Here is a 16,439-nt window from a genome sequence, read left to right on the forward strand (position 1 = left end):
CCCATATTTTACACAATTCTTCATATGCTCCCTCATATGTTTGCAATTCTTCTGATAGTGTATCAACTTGAATTGCACATAACACTCCAAATGTGGTCTGACAGATGCCCTACAGTGTCAGTGTTTCTTGCTTGCATCCTGCTTTGACTATATACAGGTTTCCCCCGCCATCCGAAGGTAGAGCGTTCCTATGAAACGGTTCGTAAGCCGGAATGTCATAAAGTGAAGCAATTACCAGTTATTTATATGGGCAAAATTTGAGAGCGTTCGCAGACCCAAAAAATAACCTACCAAATCATGCCAAATAACACATAAAACCTAAAATAACAGTAACATATAGTAAAAGCAGGAATGATATGATAAATACACAGCCTATATAAAGTAGAAATACTTTTCTACAATCATTGCTGAACTGTCCACCGTAGCAAAAATCTTACGCAAGTGTTCCCGGCAGAAACACTCTCTCCAGTAACCTTTAAGCTATGAAGCTGCCAAATCATACCAAGTAACACATAAAAATACATAGCCTATATAAAGTAGAAATAATGTATGTACAGTGTAGTATCACTTACCAGAATTAGGAAGACAGCACCGAGTACACTGATGATGGTGTGTGAGGCTGAGTCGTCGGAGGCTGAGGTGGTGCAGTGGACCCTAACCTCCAGGCCGCGGACCGATACCTATCCGCGAAGCATGCAGGGATGTAGCGGTAGCCGGGACGCATCCAGCACATGTTTAAGAAAAAAGCCGAAATAAACAAGCTAATTAATTACGTGCCGGGCGGCACCTAATTAATTAGTTTGTTTATTTCGGCTTTTTTCTTAAGGATGTGCTGCGTGCGTCCCAGCTACCGTAGCACCGCTGCATTCTTCGCAGCCCAGTATCGGTCCGCGACCCGGGTGTTGGGGTGGTGGGACACTGGGATGTCATTTCATCGATCAGGGCAGGCAGGTCATCTTCTTCTGTTTGCCTGCCTCGATGTTGAAGGTCAAGGTTCGTTGTCTGCTGTGGCTGATGTGGAAGGCTTGAAAAACGACAGTATGCTTGACTGCTTAGCCTCACATATTATTCTATCATACAGTTCTTTGTAAGCACTCAAACCATCCAGCAAATACGCCCTAAACCTACGTACCCTTTCAAAATTAAAGTTGTACTTTTCTGCAATCATTGCAGTGAAAATCTCACTCAGTTGCTTACATTCAGTTCCTGGACAACTTCACTTTCAGTCCGTTTGCTACTGCATTCGGTTTCGATTGTTATCATTTCCTCTTCCAATTGCATCAGCTCTTCATCTATCAGTTCTTGGTCATGGGATACCAAAGCCTCTTCAACATTATCTTCGGCAACTTCCACAAGCCAAACTCACTTTGTCCTTACTTCGTTCACCACAATTGAAATGCTTAATTATGTCTAGTTTTATGCTAAGTGCAACACCCTTACGAGTTCTTTTAGGCTTTTCCAATACCTTAGAACTCATCTTGCTAACAGATGCTCAAAATAAATCGATATAATGCACAGATGCTCACAGGCACGTGTTTAAGCAATGCCGGCTAGAATGCAGTTCCGGGGGAGGAGCTTTGCTGCTCGGGGCGCGCGCTGCCTTTTTTCGTAACAGTGAGAACACCATGAAGGGTTCCGGCCCGAAACGTTGACTGATCGTTTCCACGGATGCTGCCCAACCTGCTGAGTTCCTCCAGCGTGTTGTGAGTGTTGCTTCTGTTAGCGAAAACAGGCAATTAATGTAGGTCTTTCGTAACAGCAAGGTTTCGTAAAGCGAACGTTCAAAAAGCGGGGAACACCTGTACTGACATTTCTGCCTAAACTCTTGTATACAAGTCGTGTTGCATCAATGACCCTCAGATATAACAATAACCAACATTAATCAAATCTAAATGTAGTTCATATTTGAAATAGTCAGAGTGGATACCAAACTACAGAAGAAGAAATTAAGAGGGTGATCACTAGCTTGTTAAAAAGATAAATCCAGTAAATTTAAAACATGCAGTTTTAAAGTATCAGAAGATACAAAAATGGAGTTTGATGTAATCAGGCAAACATAGCCAATGCAGCATCAAAATACTACAGATGCTGTGAACCCAAAATAAAAATAAACAATTCTGAAAATACTTGGATCAACCAGCATTTGTGGAATAAGTACTATTTCAAGTCATGTCTTATCAGAAGTTCACTGCATTAGAACATTAACTGAACTTCTTTCTTCATGAGTGATGCTTAACTTCAATAATTCTAACATTCTTTGTATTCACCCGATGGGTCAGATAAAGACATGATGTGGGGAAGAGAGCTGGAAGTACTGAAGTGCATCTGAACTGCACTAAAAAACTACAATAGTAGAATTAAAGAGATTGTGAAGAATTACAAGGGTAGGATAGTAGAAGATGAATTATATAAGTATAGGGCAACCCAGAGAAGAGTATAGGAGGGAAATGAGGAACATTTGATGGCTCTGGGCCTCTACTCAGGGGAATTCAGAACAATGAGGGATGACCTCATTGAAACCGATCGTATGTTAACACGCATCGATAGAGTGGATGTTTCCCATGGTGGGGGAGGACAGAACCTCAAAATAGAAGGGTGCCCTTTTAGAATGGAGACGAGGGTATATATATAAAAAAGGTGAGGTAGTGTCCAAGGGTCCAATGTCCATTTACGAATCAAATGGCAGAGGGAAAGAGGATATTCCTGGATCACTGAGTGTGTGCCTTCAGGCTTCTGTACTTCCTTCCCAATGGTTACAGTGAGAAAAGGGTATGCCCTGGATGCTGGAGGTCCTTAATAATGAATGCTGCCTTTCTGAGACACCACTCCTTGAAGATGTCCTGGATACTTTGTAGGCTAGTATCCAAGATGGAGCTGACTAAGTTTACAACCCTCTGCAGCTTCTTTTGGTCCTGTGCAATAGTGGCCCCCCCACCCCCATACTAGACAGTGATGCAGCCTTTCAGAATGCTCTCTCATAGTACAACTATGGAAGCTTTTGAGTGTATTTGTTGACATGCCAAATTTCTTCAAACTCCTAATGAAGTATAGATGCTGTCTTGCTTTCTTTATAACTACATCCACATGTTGGGACCAGGTTAGATCCTCAGAGATCTTGACACCCAGGACTTGAAGCTGCTCACTCTCTCCACTTCTGATTCCTCTGTGAGGAATCATCTTACCCTTCCTGAAGTCCACAATCAGCTCTTTCATCCTACTGACATTGAGTGCCAGGTTGTTGCTGCGGCACCACTCCACTAGTTGGTATATCTCACTCCTGTACGCCCTCGCGTCACCACCTGAGATTCTACCAACAATGATTGTATCACCAGCAAATTTATAGATGGTATTTGAGCTATGCCTAGCCACACAGTCATGGGTATATAGAGAGTAGAGCAGTGGGCTAAGCACACACCCTTGAGGTGCACCAGTGTTGATCATCAGCAAGGAGGAGATGTTATCACCAATCCACACAGATTGTGGTCCTCTAGTTAGGAAGTTGAGGATCCAATTGCAGAGGGAGGCACAGAGGCCCAGGTTCTGCAACTTCTCAATCAGGATTGTGGGAACGATGGTATTAAATGCTAAGCAATAGTCGATGAACAGCATCCTGATACAGGTGTTTGTGTTGTCCATGCGGTCTAAAGCCGTCTGGAGAGCCATTGAGATTGCATCTGCAGTTGACCTATTGCAGCAATAGGCAAACTGCAATGGGTCCAGGTCCTTGCTGAGGCAAGAGCTCAGTCTAGTCATGACCAACCTCTCAAAGCATTTCATCACTGTAGATTTGAGTGCTCACGTTACTCTTCTTGGGCACTGGTATAATTGTTGCCTTTTTGAAGCCAGTAGGAACTTCCGCCCATATCAATGCGAGGTTGAAAATATCCTTGAATACTCCTGCCAATTGGTTGGCACAGGTTTTCAGAGTCTTACCAGGTACCCCATCTAGACCTTCCACCTTGCGAGGGTTCACTCTTTTTAAAGACAGACTAACATTGGCCTCTGAGACAGAGATCACAGGGTCATGAGGTGCAGCGGGGATCTTCATAGCTGTAGTTGTATTCTCCCTTTCAAAGCGGGCATAGAAGGCGTTGAGTTTATCTGGTAGTGAAGCATTTCAGCCATTCATGCTATTGGGTTTTGCTTTGTTGGAAGTAATGTCTTGCAAGCCCTGCTGGAGATGTTGTGCATCCGATGTTACCTCCAACCTCATTAGAAATTTGTCCCTTCCACTTGAAATAGCCCTCCGCTGATCATACCTGGTTTTCTGGTACAGGCCTGGATCGCCAGACTTGAATGCTACAGATGTAGCATTCAGTAGACGTCGTATCTCCTGGTTCATCCATGGCTTCTGGTTTGGGAACGCACAGTAAGTCTTTGTAGGCACACACTCATCCACACAGGTTTTAATGAAGTTGGTAACAACTGCAGCATGCCCATCCAGATTCAAAGATTAATCCCTGAATACAGTCCAGTCTACCAACTCAAAGCAGTCCTGTAGGCGCTCCTGTGCTTCTCTTGTCCATACCACCTTGGTCCTCACTACTGGTGCTGCAGTCTTCAGTCTCTGCCTATACTCAGGGAGTAGAAGTACAGCCAGGTAATCAGACTTCCTGAAGTGATGGTGTGGAATAGCATGGTAGGCATTCTTGATGGTGGTGTAGCAATGGTCCAGTGTGTTGCTTCCTCTGGTACTGCAAGTGATCTGTTGATGGTAATTGCTTAGTGATTTTTTTCAGACTGGCCTGGTTAAAATCTCCCAAAACAATGGTGAAAGCATTAGAATGCACTGTTTTGTGCATGTTGCTCCCATCGCTCAGATCATGTAAAGTCTGATTGTCATTGGCCTGAGTGGAATGTATACTGCTACCAAAATGACCCCAGAGAACTCCCATGGTAGGTAAAAAGGACAGCACTTTACTGCTAGATATTCCAGGTCTGGTGAGCAAAATTGGGACAGCACTGATATATTTGTGCATCAAGAAGAGTTGATCATGAGGCATACTCCTCCACCAGGGGGTCAGATAGGCGATTCTGTGGACGCAGTCCAGAGACCCGGATGGTAGTTTGCCTCCCTGGTGCCAGGGTCTGGGATATTTCTGATCGCGTCCAAGATATCCTGAAGTCAGAGGGTGAGGAGCCAGAGGTCGTGGTACATATAGGTACCAATGACATAGGTAGGAAAAGGGAAAAAGTCCTTTCGGGAGTTAGGAAGAGAGTTGAGAAAAAGGACCACAAAAGGTAATAATCTTGGGATTACTGCCTGTGCTATGCGACAGTGAGAGTAGGAATGCAATGAGGTGGAGGATAAATGTGTGGCTGAGGGATTGGAGCAGAGGGCAAGGATTCAAGTTTTTGGATCATTGGGACCTCTTTTGGCACAGGTGCGACCTGTACCAAAAGGATGGGTTACACTTGAATCCTAGGGGGACCAATATCCTGGCGGGGAGATTTGCGAGGGCTACTGAGGTGACTTTAAACTAGAATGGTTGGGGGGTGGGAATCAAATTAGAGAGACTAGGAGAGAGGAGGTTAGTTCACAACAGGGGGATGGGAACAAGTGCAGAGAGACAGAGGGGTGTAAAATGAGGATAGAGGCAAAAAGTAGTAAGGTGAAAAGTAAAAGTGACAGGCCGGCAATTCCAGTGCAAAAATCAAAAAGGGCCACTTTTCAACGTAATTGTATAAGGGCTAAGAGTGCTGTAAAAGCAAGCCCGAAGGCTTTGTGTGTCAATGCAAGGAGCATTCGTAACAAGGTGGATGAATTAAAAGTGCAGATTGTTATTAATGAATATGATATAGCTGGGATCACAGAGACATGGCTCCAGGGTGACCAAGGATGGGAGCTCAACATTCAGGGATATTCAATATTCAGGAGGGATAGACATGAAAGAAAAGGAGGTGGGGTAGCATTGCTGGTTAGAAAGTAGATTAACGCAATAGAAAGGAAGGACATTAGCCGGGAGGATGTGGAATCGATATGGGTGGAGCTGCATAACACTATGGGGCAGAAAACGCTGGTGGGAGTTGTGTACAGGCCACCTAACAGTAGTAGTGAGGTTGGGGATGGCATTAAACAGGAAATTAGAAATGCATGCAATAAAGGAACAGCAGTTATAATGGGTGACTTCAATCTACATATAGATTGGGTGAACCAAATTGGTAAGGGTGCTGAGGAAGAGGATTTTTTGGAATATATGCGGGATGGTTTTTTGAACCAACATGTCGAGGAACCAACTAGAGAGCAGGCTATTCTGGACTGGGTATTGAGCAATGAGGAAGGGTTAATTAGCAATCTTGTCGTGACAGGCCCCTTGGGTAAGAGTGTCCGTAATATGGTGGAATTCTTTATTAAGATGGAGAGTGACATAGTTAATTCAGAAACAAAGGTTCTGAACTTAAAGAAGGGTAACTTCAAAGGTATGAGATGTGAATTAGCTAAGATAGACTGGCAAACGATACTTAAAGGGTTAACGGTGGATATGCAATGGCAAGCATTTAAAGATCACATGGATGAACTACAACGATTGTTCATCCCAGTTTGGCAAAAGAATAAATCAGGGAAGGTAGTGTACCCGTGGCTGACAAGGGAAATTAGGGACAATATCAATTCCAAAGAAGCATACAAATTAACTAGAAAAAGCGGCTCACCTGAGGACTGGGAGAAATTCAGAGTCCAGCAGAGGAGGGCAAAGGGCTTAATTAGTAAAGGGAAAAAAATTATAAGAGAAAACTGGCAGGAAACATAAAAACTGACTGTAAAAGCTTTTATAGATATGTGAAAAGAAAAAGATGAGACAAATGTAGGTCCCCTACAGACAGAAACAGGTGAATTGATTATGGGGAACAAGGAAATGGCAGACCAATTGAATAACTACTTTGGTTCTATCTTCACTAGGGAGGACATAAATAATCTTCCGGAAACAGTAGAGGACAGAGGGCCTGGTGAGATGGAGGAACTGAGGGAAATACATGTTAGTAGGGAAGTGGTGTTAGGTAAATTGAAGGGATTAAAGGCAGATAAATCCCCAGGGCCAGATGGTCTGCATCCCAGAGTGCTTAAGGAAGTAGTCCAAGAAACAGTGGATGCATTAGTGATAATTTTTCAAAACTCTTTAAATTCTGGACTAGTTCCTGAGGATTGGAGGGTGGCTAACGTAACCCCAGTTTTTAAAAAAGGGACAGAGAAACCAGGGAATTATAGACTGGTTAGTCTAACATCGGTGGGGAAGTTCAGAACGAGGGAGTCACAGTTTGAGGGTCATGGGGAAGCCTTTTAGGACCGAGATTAGGAAAAACTTCTTCACACAGAGAGTGGTGAATCTGTGGAATTCTCTGCCACAGGAAACAGTTGAGGCCAGTTCATTGGCTATATTTAAGAGGGAGTTAGATATGGCCCTTGTGGCTAAAGGCATCAGGGGGTATGGAGGGAAGGCTGGTACATGGTTCTGAGTTGGATGATCAGCCATGATCATACTGAATGGCGGTGCAGACTCGAAGGGCCGAATGGCCTACTCCTGCACCTATTTTCTATGTTTCTATGTTTCTGTCTCTGCTTTTGAGAGACTGTAGATCTATCCTGACAGGTTTACTGTACACACGTCAATCTGAATCGCTGCATCTGGTACGGAAAGGATTAACCAGGATTCCATGAAACAAAGGACACATGTGGTCCTGAAGTCCCTCTGATTCAGCACCCTCACTCTGAGATCATCAATTTTATTCACCAGAGACAGCACGTTTGCCAGCAAGATAGTCAGTATTGGGAGTTTAAAACCCCATTTCCTTAAACACACCTGTAACCCCGATCTACCACCATATTTCTTCCGTGGGCTCTTCTGTCCACAGTCAGAGTTGTTTCCATCAGTTTTAAGCAGCAATAGTTCATTTAAACTCATTAAGACATCTTTTGTTGACTGTACTGACCTTGGAAGCAGTTGTGCTTTTTAGGCTGAAACAAGAAAATTGAATTGTATCCATTGAGAGTATTGCTGCTACTCTAGTCACTCTTAGGCACCCTGGAACTAAACTACAATAAAACTACAAGAAAAAAAATAATGTAGGAATGAATAAGCGCTTTAAATGTTCTAACCAATGCAAAGCAGCTGACTATTTTCACACCTTATTCAATGGAAAACATTTAAATTGACCAGTAATTCCTGCAGCAGATAGTTTACAATTGTTCATGTGATTTTATTATTGTTCAAATAGTATCATCCTTTCTTCATAGTCATAATAATCACTTTTATTGGACCCAGGATTTTATAAAAAGTCTACTGTTTAGGCAGCAAATCACAAAACATGGGGATTAGAAATGGTTGCATGTTGCAGGAAATTATACCACAGCAAATCATTTGGTCTGTCTATAACTGGATCTTTGGGCCTGATTCAAGTACTTAGGAACTAAAAAGGAAGAAAAGTCTAGTCAATAAAGGTAAGGAGTTGACCTTAATAAAGGTAAGGAAAAGTACCGGCATAGCTATGAGAAGAAGAAACCACTAACTTTATTATCAGTCTGCTAACACATGACAAAATATAATTTTATAAAAGGCAAATTTACTACCAAGAACAAAATATTCTCATTTATGATAATCCTGAGTTATTCCACATCATTTTATATAATGCCAATGAGTGCACTATAATCAAGAGAGAAGCAACAAACAATAATTACATACCAGACCAAATCAGCAAATGACAAGTACATAACAAATATCCAAGTTGTTACTGAGTGTAATATTGTGTTCATGAAAATCCATATCTGAGATTAGTAGCCTGTATTTCAATGCATGACATGTAATTCATTTCAAAGCACATTTTGGTGCAATAGCTACATATTTTCTGTTTATGCTAGCTTTTACATAATTGTAAACAAGAGAAATCTGCAGATGCTGGAAATCCAAGCAACACACACAAAATGTTGGAGGAACTCAACAAACCAGGCAGCGTCTATGGAAAAGAGTACAGTTGACAGTTCAAGCCAAAACCCTTAGGCAGGACTGGAAGGGTTTCAGCCCGAAACGTCGACTGTACTCTTTTCCATAGATGCTGCAAAGCCTGCTCAATTCCTCCAGCATTTTGAGTGTGTTGCTCTCACATAATTTTATGCACTTTTATTCTGATTAAGAAATACAAGTAATTGTTTTTAATATTCTCCACTGTCAACTTTTGCAACAAACTGATACATGATTTGTATGACAACAGCATATATAGTACTTTAATTATCACAGAATACAATTTTGGAGTTTTAAGTAATCTCAGAGATCTAAAACATCTTCTCTTGCTGGTGAAGTATACACCATCTTATACCTAATTTGAGAATTCACAAAGAAATGAAAGAAATTCTAAAGCTAAAAAAACTCATGAGTGCTTTTATTACCAATCAATCCAAGTACATAAAAGGCCCAGAAGGATAACACTTCAAACGAAATACAATACAGAATGTCAATACATTTTCTGCAATGCCCTGAAGTTGACTTGAAACTAGAAAATAAAGTACAACTACCAGGAAAGTTATAAATATTTGCACTGCAAATAAATAAAAGGTTAAAAGAATTATTCAAACTGATAAAAACAAGCTCATGGTTCCTTTAGTGATGTGCACTGCATTATAGGTGCTCTTAATGAAATTAATTTGCTCAAGAATTGTTATGGCTAATTACTACAAAGATATTTTGAAAGTTGACAAATGTTAAGTAACTATCGTGTTGGTCATTTACATGGTGTATCCTCCAGACATCAATATTCTGCCCGTCTTTCCAAGTAAAATCATCAAACAACACCTATGGGGTTTTGTACTCCGGTGTATTGGTAGTAAAATTGAACTTCTGACTATTCACCTGATCACCAATGTTTCAAGAAACAGTTATCTTTATCCAAGTGAAAACATTCTATCCTTTTCCTTGCCAAATAATTTAAAATATTGATGGTATATATACCTAGATTTAAAAATAAAAACATTTCAAATAAATCCAAAAAGCCATCAACATCAGTAATTTTCTGCATTAAAGGCTAAACACAGCAGACGCTTTCAGTAACCACTCACAAGTACATATCAAGGGACATCTTACCTCTCACTGGACCAAGTGTTTTGTGGCCACCTTTTGGAGAATTATGATTAGATGCTGGTGTACAGATCCCTTTGGTTAGTCCAGAGCTGCAGCCAAATGTGAAACTGGGAGATGTTTTTATCTGAGGTGGATTTTGATGCACATTACTATTTCCATGAATCCCTGTCCCATTACTCCTGGTCTTACTCAGAGAATTTTCTGAGACTGAAGATGTTATCCCACTAAGAAATGAGAACAAACAGTTTGTAATGTACAAACAACAATAATCTGTAGTGATAGAAGTGAATTTTAAGTGCTTTACTCTTTAAAAGAGTAATCTTCAAAAGTTTACTATAATAATGCAATATTAACTTTGAATAGAGGAAACAGACAAAGGACATTCATATACCTGACTGGATAATGTCTATATACAAAAATGCAAATTAGAAATAGCAGAAGCTAAATAACAGTTCACAAGAAAAGTGAGCCGTGATCAGTCAACTCCTCTACAAATCATATTCTCATTTTTACCAAGAGAAGCAAAATCGAGTATTAATTCCTTCGGTAATTTTTTCTGAACATGCTTAGACTACTGCTGCTAACATTTTACTTCACTTGTAAATGTAATTGCTTTGGTTCAGATGATCAAATTAGACAGGAAAAAGAAATGCTTACAAGCTCCTTGGGTATTAATATGTTACAAACTTGCTGCAAAACATCAGTAGCTAACATCCTTTGGCTATATCTAGTATAATAACAAATGGCAACTACATGTAAAATAGTTAGATTCCTTTAATTTATTTGTCATGCTTAAGGTGTATAAAATGGTAGCGCATACACACACAGCGGCCACTCAGGGGCCAACCAAAGGAGCCTTTTCTTTGTTAAATGTGTTTTTACACATAGTAACGCTATTCTTGACTCCAATAATTACGTGTATAGCAGGTAGGGTTGCCAACTGTCCCGTATTAGCCGGGACATCCTGTATATTGGGCTAAATTGGCTTGCCCTTGTCCCGTATTTCCCCCACTAAGGTAGAGCGTTCCTATGAAGCCGTTAGTAAGCCGAAATAGCATAAAGCAAAGCAGCAATTACCATTAATTTATATGGGAAAAATTTTTGAGCGTTCTCAGACTCAAAAAATAACCTACCAAATCATACCAAATAACACATAAAACCTAAAATAACACTAACATAAAGTAAAAGCAGGAATGATATGATAAATACACAGCCTATATAAAGTAGAAATAATGTATGTACAGCATAGTTTCACTCAACAGAATCGGGAAAATTAAGCCAAAACTGATTTGTAAAAAAAAAAATCAGCACGTACATGCATGTGCACAAAGGCGCCCGTGCAAGGCTTCATGATCATGGTTGTCTTTCTCAGGGTAAACACAAGTGTTCTGTATTTGACTGCTACATTTTTCCCCTTATTTGGGAGTGAAAAAGTTGGCAACACTAACAGCAGGTCAACCACTTCAGTGAGCTGCTCACTGTTCAAAGTAGCCAGCCATCGGGCCAGGGAAATTGAGTCGGGCTACCAGGCCTGGAAATTTGAGTCGGCTGCAGGAGAAGCTGGACTGGGTTCGGAAGAGCTGACCTGGGTCCAGGACATGCTGCTGCCTGCTACTTGGAGGCACCCGTGTTGGTGCCTTCAAGTTGGCATGAAAGCAGCATGCTGTGAAACCGTGAGTCAGTTTTGGATGTTACTTTTGCAATTGTTGGACATTGATTGCCACAGGCCTGCTTCCTTTGTTTGGTGAAGAGACAGAATCAAGGCAGCAGTGTCGCCTCAGTTGTTGCGAAGTCTTGACCTCAATCCTCGGCCTTGCATGGTACTGTTGCACCCCGGCTCAGTTGGGGGGGGATGGCCTCTCCTGTTGGTGCTGCCCTCCAGTGTTAGATTAGTGGAAATACATGTTGGACTGCATCAATTACATGCTGAACTATCAATTTGTGGGACTTGTCAGAGTCAGAATCGGGTTCACTGGCATGTGATGTGAAATTTGTTAACTTAGCAGCCACAGTTCATAATCTAGCAGAGAGAAAAAATAATAATAAACTAAAACATAATAGTAAATAAACAAGTAAATCAATTACGTATATTGAATAGATTTTTTTAAAACGTGCAAAAATAGGAATTATATTTTTTTTAAGAAAGTGAGGTAGTGTCCAAAGCTTCAATGTCCATTTAGGAATTGGATGGCAGAGGGGAAGAAGCTGTTCCTGAAACTCTGAGTGTGTGCCTTCAGGCTTCTGTACCTCCTTCCTGATGATAACAGTGAGAAAAGGGCATGCCCTGGATGCTGTCAGGGTCCTAGACTAAAAATGTGTTTTCTTACGTTATAATGTTATTTTTTCTCCTCTCATCATTATTTTGAATGTTTGTGTATGTATTTGCACCTTGGCCACAGAGGAACTCTGACTCATTTAGCTGTATCCAAAAATTGGTTCGAATGACAATTAAACTTGATTTGATTTGATTTTGATGTTTTGTGAGATTTAAATCAAGAGTCACAGAGGCATATAAAAATAGGCTTTCAGCCCACTAAATCTGTGGCAATATCAAGTATCCATCTGTACCAATCCCATTTTTAAAATTTGACCTGTGGCCTTCTATGCTTGGCCATTCACACGCTCAGTTACAGATATGTGCTCAGTTACAGTACTGTGCAAAAGCCTTAGACACATATAAAAAGCAAGGGTGCCTAAGGTTTTCACACAGTCAAATGTGGAGTGAAGAGCGAGTTTGTAAATCTGGCGGGAACAAATTATGTTGGGAATAGCAAGGGTGGCGAACCATGGGAGGAGTGTGGAACAGATAGCAAAAAAAAAGAGTACCAGAGGCAGATGGGGGTGAGGGTGAGAGTGCAGACACATCCACCTGAGACACCAAGCAATGTCATTTACTTCCTAACGACTGGTTTATTGATCATTACAGAAAATCTCTCTGGTGCTTCCCGCTCCCTCCCCTCTCCCTGCCCTCGTCCCACCACTCTCAGTCCACTATAGAGACCCATAACAAAATCAAGTTTACACACAGAATATATATACAAACACACACACCCATAGGACTTTTGCACAATACTGTAAATGTCATGAAATTACCTGCTCCCACTACCTAATCATCATGTTCCAGAACCTTTAATTATATTGTCTCCAGACACAAAAATCATACTTCCTACATGCACATACATATCATTAATGTTTGATAAAAAAGATTTCCAGCTAGGATCCCTGTGGTAGATCACAGGTCACAGGCTTCCGATCACGAAACAATATATCTAAAATAACTAACTCCTTCTACAAGTCAATTCGCCAAACAGCACTGGATTCCATAGGCCCTCACCTTTTGGGCCAGAACCCACGTGGAACCTTACCATAGTCTATGTGGGCTACATCAATAGCATAGCTTTCTTCAAAACACTTACTTAAGATTTCAAAAACTTTAAAATCATCACTACTTAGCACAGCCATGATCAATTATTGATCAATCCCTCCTTTCCCAAAATTAGGTTAATCTTTTCCCTGAGCAATCTTCATTAGCTTCCTGATCAAAGAAATTAGTCTCACTGGCCTGTAAGCAACTGGTCTATATCTACTGTCCTTCAATAAAAATACCATATTTTCTATCTTCAGTCAATCCAGCTCCATATCCTCAGTCAGTAAAGATTTAAAAATCTGTTGGGGCCCCAGCAATCTTCTCCCTGACAGCAGCCTGGGATAAATTTTATCAAGCCATGGGCATTGATTCGCCCTTTAATGTGCTAAAACATCCAATATGTCCTATTTTTTAAATAAGAACTCAATTTAGAATTCACCATCCTTTTCCCCAAATCTTCTAACTCCAATGTCCTCCTCTACAGTGAATTCAGCTAAGAAATATTCATTTAAGATCTCACCCAAGTACACTTTCTCACTTCTTTCACAGATTGTCTCCTTGACCCCTAATGTGTTCTACTCTTTCCCTGGTTTACTCTTTTTCCTTTAATATACAGATAAAATGCTCTGGGATTTTACTTAATCATGTCAGCAAATGATGTTATGTGGCCTTCTTCACTTCTTGAGTACATTAAAGTACACTTTCTAAATTCCTATTAGACATCCTGTTTTTAGTTCTCTGTACATGCTATATCTCCTTCATCTTTTCCACAATATTCCTGGACATTCAGGGGTTCTTAGACTTGTTATCCTTAGCCTTCAACATTAAGGAACCCTGACATCTCACTATTTCACTTCTGAATCACTCTCACTAGTCAGATATAGAATTATCCATGAGTAATTGCACCAAATCTACAAAGTACTTTTGCCAGAACCTGTATTATGATATTGCTCGTGGCCTTATCCCAAATTCAGGACCCTAATTTCCAATCCATCCTCCATCCCGTTTTCATAGCAATGTTAAAGCTTAAGAGTTCTGCTTATCATCTCCAAAATATTTTCCATCGACATCAGTAAGATTGGGTCCATCCTCTCCTCTGATTTCATGGGGCATACTTTTAAAAAAATCTATCTCCCGCCTTTCACATTAAGATAATCCCAGTTAAGGGCCGTGAAAATAAACTAGATAATGAAAATAAACTAAATTTTGACTCCACATTGATGTGTATTTTAAACTGTATTCTTCAATTCCTTTGAATAACAGTTATAGATACAGTTGTCTAAGGCTGAATAAATACTCGATAACATGCATAATAATTTTCAATATAAATGAAGTGCTGTTTTCATTATGTGCTAAAACATGGATAACTAACTTGTGTAGTCATATGCTATCTGGAACTTATGCTTGAATTTAAGTTTCACTAAAATAGGTATGCAAAAACTAATACTTTTTAGTAGCAAAGACCATTTTCTAACTGAGGAGAAAATTCAAAAATCCAAGGTACAAGGGGCTTTGGGAGTCCTCGTGCAGAACTCCTTAAAGGTTAATTTGTAGGTTCAATCAGTGGTGAGGAAGGCAAATGTAATGTTAGCATTCATTTCAAGGAGACTAGAATATAAATACAAGGATGCAATGCCAAGGCTGTGTAAGATACTTGTGAGGCCTCATTTGAAGTACTGTGAGCAGTTTTGAGCCCCCTTAAGAAAGGATGTGCTGACATTCAAAAGAGCTCAGCGGAGGTTCGCGAGAATGATTCCGGGAATGAAAGGGTTATTATATAAGTACCGATTGAAGGCTCTGGGCCTGCAGTCACTGGGGTTGGGGGGGGGGGGTAATTTCCTTGAAACCTATCAAATGCTGAAAAGCCTAGATAGAGTGGATGTGAAGAGGAGGTTTCTTTTGCTGGGGCTGTCTAGGACCAGGGAGCACAGCCACAAAATAGTGGGACATCCATTTAGGACAAAGATGAGGTGGAATTTCTTTAGCCAGAGGGTAGTGAATCTGTGGAATTCATTGCCATGGGTGGCTGCGGAGGCCAGGTCACTCGATGTCTTTAAGGTGGAGGTTAATTGGTTCTTGATTAGTCAGGGCCTGAAAGGTTATGTGGAAAAGGCAGGAGAATGGGGTTGAGAGGGAATTGGATCAGCCATGATGAAATGGCAGAGCAGATTGCATGGACCCAAAGCTTAATTCTGCTCCCAAATCTTATGGTCTTAATAGAAATATAGCCATTTGCACATAGTTATAAAATGTTTATTTCAATGTTATTACTGCTAATAAAGACTCCCACAAACCTCAATAATGAAAAACAGCTTTAAAAAAATGGTGAAAATTAGGAAAGTTACATTCAGGTCGGAAACAATGAATTACCATCACAAAATATTTTGTTACCTACCTGGAACCTTTCAAAACTTTTGTACCATTTCTCTTAGACATTGCTGTGCTTCTTATATTCCGAACATGCTTCAACATCCATGCTCGAAGTTTGGTGAGACAACTGTACTCTGACATAACAACTCTTGGCCAAGGATTGCAATCAGCTATATCCAAAGCTGCAATGGCTAGAGCTCTCCCTATCTGAGAAAATAAGTGGAACACAAAGCTATTCAACAGAGCAAATAATACCTTTTAGGTAACGGCCATAGCTCTCCTTCCTTCCCCACTCTCTTCAAATGGATAATTGTTATTCCATTCAAATGGCTGACCAAGTGCAAGATCAGATTTACCAAGTCATGTATCTATTCCATACTTCTGGAACCTTTGAACATGCAATTTTCTCAGTCACTCAATCCAGAAGATAAATAACTATAAGATTATTAACTAACTCTTATATTATTCAATTCTATGCCTCAGATTCAGTCTATTATATATTTGCTTCCTGGATAGGGTCATCAAGAAAATCTTGAATGCCTTCCATGAAGTTCAAAGTAAATATATTACCAAGGTACAGATATATCACTACATACTACCCTGAGATTCATTTCCTTGCAGACTTTCACAGAAGAAAT

At 40.4% G+C, this 16,439-nt stretch overlaps 1 protein-coding gene across 6 annotated transcripts in view; it reads right to left on the bottom strand.

Moving 5' to 3' along the window:
* The window catches only part of agbl5 (AGBL carboxypeptidase 5), a 153,612-nt gene that overhangs the window by 67,923 nt on the left and 69,250 nt on the right, over positions 1-16,439 (bottom strand). For all 6 annotated transcript variants that reach the window (XM_072251352.1, XM_072251350.1, XM_072251353.1 and 3 more), the window contains 2 exons: positions 15,827-16,008; positions 10,068-10,288 (listed from right to left, as the gene is read on the bottom strand). In XM_072251352.1, coding sequence (XP_072107453.1) covers positions 10,068-10,288; positions 15,827-16,008 — 403 coding nt within the window. The remainder of the gene's footprint in view (positions 1-10,067; positions 10,289-15,826; positions 16,009-16,439) is intronic.

The sequence above is a fragment of the Mobula birostris genome, chromosome 2 (genome assembly GCF_030028105.1).
Source record: "Mobula birostris isolate sMobBir1 chromosome 2, sMobBir1.hap1, whole genome shotgun sequence".
Lineage (NCBI taxonomy): Eukaryota > Metazoa > Chordata > Chondrichthyes > Myliobatiformes > Myliobatidae > Mobula > Mobula birostris.